Source organism: Panicum virgatum, chromosome 9N, assembly GCF_016808335.1.
Source record: "Panicum virgatum strain AP13 chromosome 9N, P.virgatum_v5, whole genome shotgun sequence".
Taxonomy (NCBI): Eukaryota; Viridiplantae; Streptophyta; class Magnoliopsida; order Poales; family Poaceae; genus Panicum; species Panicum virgatum.
Window position 1 is genome coordinate 65,426,771 of NC_053153.1, and position 6,882 is coordinate 65,433,652.

General features: G+C 51.1%; 1 protein-coding gene across 1 annotated transcript; it reads left to right on the forward strand.

The window, feature by feature from the left end:
- The first annotated feature begins 1,461 nt into the window (after positions 1-1,461).
- Positions 1,462-5,353, forward strand: LOC120691205 (endoglucanase 9-like). Its single transcript, XM_039974224.1, has 6 exons — positions 1,462-2,069; positions 2,471-2,778; positions 2,881-3,342; positions 4,227-4,362; positions 4,445-4,617; positions 4,697-5,353. Exons 1-6 carry the CDS (start codon positions 1,688-1,690, stop codon positions 5,093-5,095), a joined length of 1,860 nt encoding a protein of 619 aa, XP_039830158.1. The 5' UTR covers positions 1,462-1,687; the 3' UTR covers positions 5,096-5,353.
- The last annotated feature ends 1,529 nt before the right edge of the window (positions 5,354-6,882 follow it).

Consider the following 6,882-nt stretch of genomic DNA (forward strand, 5'->3'; position numbering starts at 1 on the left):
GCTGTGGAGTTAGTTTTGTAAATTATTTTTATTTAGTACCCCTAATTATTGATCAAAATTTTTATAGTACTTGTACCAAACCAAACCAAACAGGACGAAAGCAACAAACCCAATCCGGTGTACAGTAGGCCGGCCGCGGCGGCCGGCAACCTTCGACTTGGTGGAGTCGGCGGCGTCACGTGAAGACGCCAGCGATAAACCAGAGCAGAGGCCTCGCTCGGCGCGCCTTCAGTGCTCGGGCCCCGTGTGCCCGCGTTGCTGAACCGAGCCCAGAGGCCCCGCTGTCATGCCGCGGCCCGTGACGGCCGCCGCCGCGGTTCCCGCCTGGCGTTTCGCTCGCCGGCCCGCCGGCCCGCTGCCTGTCTCCAGCTGTTCGAAGCGCGGCCATTCATGCAAGTCTGCCGGGCGCCGTGGACGGGGCCCCGCCGCGGATGGTTGGTTTTCTGCGGGCAACGGCACACCGGGGTCGTCTTGTGTTGTGCCCGCGCCCGCCGCCCGCGACCGCCGCTGGGGGATGCGTCCGGTTTGAGCCGGATGCCGATGACGAGCTGCTTTCACAACGTCTCACGGTTTTGTTTTCTGTTCTCGTGAGATGTACTAGTATCAATTCAGGCTCTTGCCTTTGCTTTCTAGCCCAAGTCGAGATACGATCCGCCGATTTGGACCCGGCAGAAGAGGGTGCGTCGCGGCACCAGCCACCGTGCCACGACGCGCTTGGAGCAGTGACAGCTACACGGACGGTATCGGGAGCAGCACTTGATCGCCGTGTTGGAAAGCAGCCAACGGAGGGCGCCACGAACAAACAACGCCGGAAATAACTTCAGCAGCAAGCTCGCACCACTGCTCGACACGCCAAAACCGGGCTCACGTCCACGGAGCTTGTGGCGGCGGCCGGAAAGTAGAATTAAACGGGGAAAACGCCCGCTTTCGGCAAAAGCCGGAGCGATGGCGGTAGTCGCGTCGCCCTCACTGTTGGCTGACTCCTCCGCTTGCCTTGAAAGAGAGGCGTCTCGTCGCTTCATGCCCATGTTACATCTATAACTAAACGCGCATGAGCTGCGCCCCGTCCCTTTCCAGCGCAGTTTCACCTAACCAAATCCAGGAGCTTCCAGATGATGCGTTTGATGAGCGAGCGATGGCCAAGTGCTCGATGCCGGGACGAACACATCCGGTAATACAGGATGATCAGACGCACGCTGCAGCTGAAACAGTAAAATCTCTGCGGGAACCCCTGTTAACAGCGATAACTAAAACAAAGACCTCGCACCAAACAGGTGAGCACAAAACACGCGTGGCTCGTCCCGGACGAGGAAACGAGGCAGCAAGAAAACAAAGCTGCTTATCCCCTAAGCAAAAGCAAGTCGCCGTCCCCACACCCAACACTACGGAGTACACCACACCACTCCGTCCCAAGGCCAAGTACAGCAGACATGCGTCCCCATCCCTGATATCCCACCCCCACCACTCCAGCCGCCTCTCGCCCAGCGAATCCCACTCTCCAGTCTCCACTCTCCACCCAGCCCGCAGCTCCAGCCTCCAGCTCGCGTTCCCCTCCCTCCCTCACCCCGCGTCGCCGGACGAACGCCGGGGCATCGCCCTGCGGCCGCCGTGCCAGAGGCGTCGATCGGCGCGGCGGGCATTGGGTGGGAGAGGGTGTTCGTTGTCGTCTAGGCGGGGAGGGGGCAGGATGAGCATGTACGGGAGGGACCCGTGGGGCGGGCCGCTGGAGATATGCCACGACTCGGCCACGGACGACGACCGCAGCCGGAACCTGGACATCGACCGCGGCGCGCTGTCGCGGACGCTCGACGAGACGCAGCAGAGCTGGCTGCTGGCGGGGCCCGGGGACCAGGGCCGCAGGAGGAAGAAGTACCTCGACATCGGCTGCCTCGTCGTCAGCCGCAAGTTCTTCGTCTGGACGCTCGGGGTGCTCCTCGCCGCCGCCGTCTTCGCGGGGGTCGTGGCCGGGATCGCCAAGGCCATACCCAGGCGCCACCGCCCGCCGCCGCCGCCCGACGACTACACCGTCGCGCTGCACAAGGCGCTCATGTTCTTCAACGCCCAGAGATGTGAGTGCTGCGATTTCCCTGCCTTCTGTTTCGTTTGGGGTTTAGCGTTTTCTTGTGAGAAATGTTCGTGTCCTTTTAATATGTCCGCGGCGATTACTTTCGTGATTCGAGAAATTAGGGCCTGCTTTGGGGGGAATTTAGCTGCCAATGGCTCATTTTTGAGACACCAGGCTGTTTTTTGGGGGGTGCTTTGCTTCGCCTGTTCGAAAGCTGGAATTTTTTTGGCGTTTTAGCTGTGTATAATCATTCTCGATTCATTACTTGAAATGGTGGAGCGGTCGCCTCCTGGTTCTCGTCTTTCAGATCCGTCCTTATAAGATGCCTAAACAGCATTTTGACGATTGATTTCAAAATTGGAAGGCGCATTTTGTTCATGTCTTCGTTCTTCAAATTTGCTGCAGCTGGCAAGCTTCCGAAGCACAACAATGTACCATGGCGTGGCAACTCTTGCATGAAGGACGGACTCTCTGACCCGGCAGTCCGGCGAAGCCTAGTCGGCGGGTACTATGACGCTGGTGACGCCGTCAAGCTCAACTTCCCAGCTGCATTCTCCATGACCCTCCTCAGCTGGAGTGTCATTGAGTACAGTGCTAAGTACGAGGCTGTTGGGGAACTTGACCATGTCCGTGACATTATCAAGTGGGGAGCAGACTACTTCTTGAAGACATTTAACTCCACAGCGGATAGCATTGATCGTGTCGTTGTGCAGGTAAAAAAAAAAAACACCGCAAATAGGGATGCACTGGGTGTTGTGTTCTTGCTGGTTCCTGCCAGGCCATTGCTAATCTAAAAAACTATGGGGATGCTGCAGGTGGGAAGTGCTGCAACGTCGCCTGGTTCTACACAGCCCAATGATCACTATTGTTGGATGAGGCCAGAGGACATTGACTACCCACGTCCAGTGGTTGAGTGCCACGCTTGTTCGGATCTTGCTGCTGAAATGGCTGCAGCATTAGCTGCAGCTTCTATTGTTTTCAAGGACAATAAGGCTTACTCACAGAAACTTGTACATGGTGCTGCCACTCTCTTCCAATTTGCAAGGGATCGGCGTGGGAGGTATAGTGCAGGCAGTTCAGATGCTGCAAAGTTATACAATTCAACCGGTTACTGGGATGAGTTTGTGTGGGGTAGTTCATGGATGTACCTTGCGACTGGCAATTCGTCATACTTGACTCTAGCCACAAATCCCAAGCTTGCGAAGCATGCTGGTGCTTTCTGGGGTGGTCCGGATTATGGTGTGTTCAGTTGGGATAATAAACTCGCAGGTGCACAGGTAAATGTCTTAATTTTTCTTGCCTAATTAAATGTTGAGACATTTCCCCAAGTTGATCCACTGGCATTTAGTTTGGTTGATGGTTTATACCTGGTACTTGTCTATTACATTTCATTATAACTGTTGAGTTGTTATTTTCCTACACGTACACACCAACTTGCTGAACTGCGGTAGTAATTTAGTGCCAAGTCAACATCCTGTCATATTTAAGGTACTAACTATTGTTAAACAATGCTAGGATGTTTCCAATTATAGACCATGGGACTCAGGGTTTGATTGTATATTAAGGGTGATGTTGCACATCTTCATTGTTGTCCTGTATTGTCCTATTAAACAAGAAACATGACTGGCCTCAAAATATGACTGCCAGGATAAAATTAGTCTTCAGCAAGAAACATGCATTCTGGATAATTTGATTAAGGCAGGCTCAGAAACTTCATCTTGTGCGTATCTGAGCTTCTGATACAGGTCTGTAACATCCTAACATTTCAAAATCCGCTGAAGTCCCAACCCCCACGTGCTACAGGACTGTGCATGCATAACACCCTTTCCCTCATGCTCAAAAAAAAAACACCCGTTCCCTCTTCCCAAAGGAGTTAATTACATCCGGACCATTAGGTACTACATGCTAGCTTTCCTCAGTTTAAACAGGTAATGGTGTACTAATAGCTGGGGTGTCACACTCTTTTCAATCTCCTTACAGTTTTCTACAATAAAACAACACTCTTCATAACTTCTTTTTTAAAAAGATAAACACTTGTAGTCATGTCTCATGTATTAATTGAGTCCTTTTTTGTAAAATAGCAAAAAGGTAGCATTTTTGTTTGCTGTTGAACAAATAAAGGTTTTGACATGCTTGTCTTTTTATTTATATTCCATTCCAGGTTCTTCTAAGCCGGTTGAGGCTTTTCTTGAGTCCTGGATATCCGTATGAAGAGATGCTGAGGACATTCCACAACCAAACTAGCATTATCATGTGTTCCTATCTTCCCATCTTCAAGTCTTTCAACAGAACAAAAGGTATTATAGGCATTTGACTCAGTGTATTACACTACCACTGCTGCTTTATTAGGACAGTTTACTAAAACTTTTTCCATTACAGGTGGTTTGATTCAGTTAAATCACGGGAAGCCACGATCCCTTCAATATGTGGTCAACGCTGCATTCCTTGCTTCTGTGTTCAGTGACTATCTTGAGGCTGCGGATACCCCTGGATGGTATTGCGGCCCCCATTTCTACTCTATTGAGGTTCTTCGCAGCTTTGCAAGGACGCAGGTAAGCCAGCATGATTTTAGTACCACAATCTTGTTCCAGCAGTTTTAAACTCCTGATTCTAATTTGCTACTTCTATCAGATTGAGTACATCCTGGGAAAGAATCCTTTGAAGATGAGCTATGTGGTTGGGTTTGGAAAGCATTACCCCAAGCATGTTCACCACCGCGGTGCGTCGATCCCCAAGAACGGTGTTCACTATGGCTGCAAAGGAGGGTGGAAGTGGAGGGACACCAAGAAGCCAAACCCTAACATCATAGTTGGAGCCATGGTTGCTGGCCCGGATCGCCATGATGGATTCAAAGATGCCCGCAAGAACTCCAACTACACTGAAGCAACGCTGGCGGGCAATGCTGGTCTAGTCGCAGCATTGGTAGCTCTGTCAGGTGAAGGCCATGGGGTGGACAAGAACACGATGTTCTCTGCCGTGCCACCCATGTTCCCTTCGCCTCCACCACCACCGGCGCCATGGAAACCATAGTGCGTGCGAGTATCTGATTCTTTTGTATGCTACGTATTTTAGATTAGTTTTTTCTTATATCCTGCCGCAATACTGCTGTGGAGTTCTAACAAGTGAAGATGTAGCATCGCCATTTGGTCTCATTTGGTCTCTTTTTCAGTGTTGTATAATCGCCGTGCTGTGTATGGACTAAGTTGTGTATGAATCTGTACGTTCTAATTTAGTACTCCCTCCATCCAAGTATTATAGATATATTTGTACATGGCACAATGACCAAGGGCACTAAGTGTGCTTATCAATTTCATAAATGCAACATAGACTTTTTGTTGGTCCTCCAACGTTTTAACTGGGAACTTCTCGTTTCTAGTGTTATTTATTGTTACAACCCATGACAATAACAAATATAGCTATCATTTTTGAATATTTGAAGTTTTGAAATATAGCTATCAAAAGTGGATGGAGTAATATACTCCCTCCATCCCAGTATGATAGATATATTTCCATGTGGCACAATGACCAAGGGCATCAAGTGTACTTATCAATTTCATAAATGCAACATAGACTTTTTATTGGTCCTCCAATATTTTAACTGAGAATTTTTTGTTTTTAGTGCTATTTATTGTCACAACTCATGCTAATAGCAAATATAGCTATTATTTTTGAACATTTGAAGTTTTGAAATATAGCTATAAAAAATGAACGGATGGAGTAGATCCCAAGATGATTTGTGGGAACTGGGCACTGTTTTTCTTGCAAGTTGAGTTCGAAAATTCAGCAATAGATTCTCCTCTATTTGCGGCGACTCGGCGCAATTGTTTTTTCTTTGACTCTGGGCCCGTGCCCCGTGGTCCGTGGAGGCCCATAGGGACCCGAAGCTACTATTCAGCCCACTACACACGAAGTTCTTTGTTGCTCCAGCCGCCGGTACTAGGCCGTGTGCAGTGTTGCGGCAACTGAACGCCGATTTAGCGGCGGGCTACTGCGTAGGAGCTGGGTACTGCCTCAAGCCCATGACGTTCTCGGGCCGGCCCGATGGGAAGTAGGAGAGAGTGGACCCGCTCCTCCGCCATAGTGCCGCTGCCGGCAGCGCACGCCGGTTTCCGTTCCCACTTCCCAGACACCGAGGGCGCGCGCGTCGTGGAACACGGGAACGTGCGCATGTGTGTGGCTCACGCGTGCGACCGGAGCGGGGCGGGAGCCCGGAGGGCCGACGGAGGACGACAGACATCGCATACCGTGCAGCGTGCGAGCACTGGCACGGTTCCCCCAGCGCCGGTGGCCGCGCCGAGACGGCAAGGAGGGCACCCGCCGCGCACGAGGAGAACAGAACCAAACCCGTACAGGCCGGGCCGCGGGGAAGCGGCCGCCGCCGTGCCGCGGAAGGGAATCCGTCAGCCGCGGCCGCGCCCGGCATCCCGCGGAAGCAGGGGCGTGCACGGTCTCGCACGCGTGGTTTGAACCCAACCAGCCCATCCCTCGGCAGGCTCGGAGCCCAACTTGACGAGAGAAAAAAGAAAGAGGTGGCATGAGGGACGCACGGCTGCTGGATGGACAGGAGTCTGTTTGGATCACTAAATCCAGTGCTCGCTCCGTTCAAAAAAAATACGAGAAATTTTACAATGATTGAAAAAAAATAGTAGCTGTCTAATTGATAAAATCCTACGGTGGTGGTGAAGTTAGAAAGTATCTAAAAGTACTTATAATAAAGGGAAAATCCGGTTTACACCCTCTAATTGTCGTAAAAGTCTGATTTTCAACCTTCAACTACGAAACCGGACAACATAGACCATCCAACAGTCAAAACCGGG

Coding starts and splice junctions, on each gene's coding strand:
- LOC120691205 (XM_039974224.1), top strand. CDS start 1,688: ATGAGCATGTACGGGAGGGACCCGTGGGGCGGGCCGCTGGAGATATGC. Junction 2,070..2,470: donor GTTCTTCAACGCCCAGAGAT/GTGAGTGCTGCG, acceptor AATTTGCTGCAG/CTGGCAAGCTTCCGAAGCAC. Junction 3,343..4,226: donor ATAAACTCGCAGGTGCACAG/GTAAATGTCTTA, acceptor ATTCCATTCCAG/GTTCTTCTAAGCCGGTTGAG.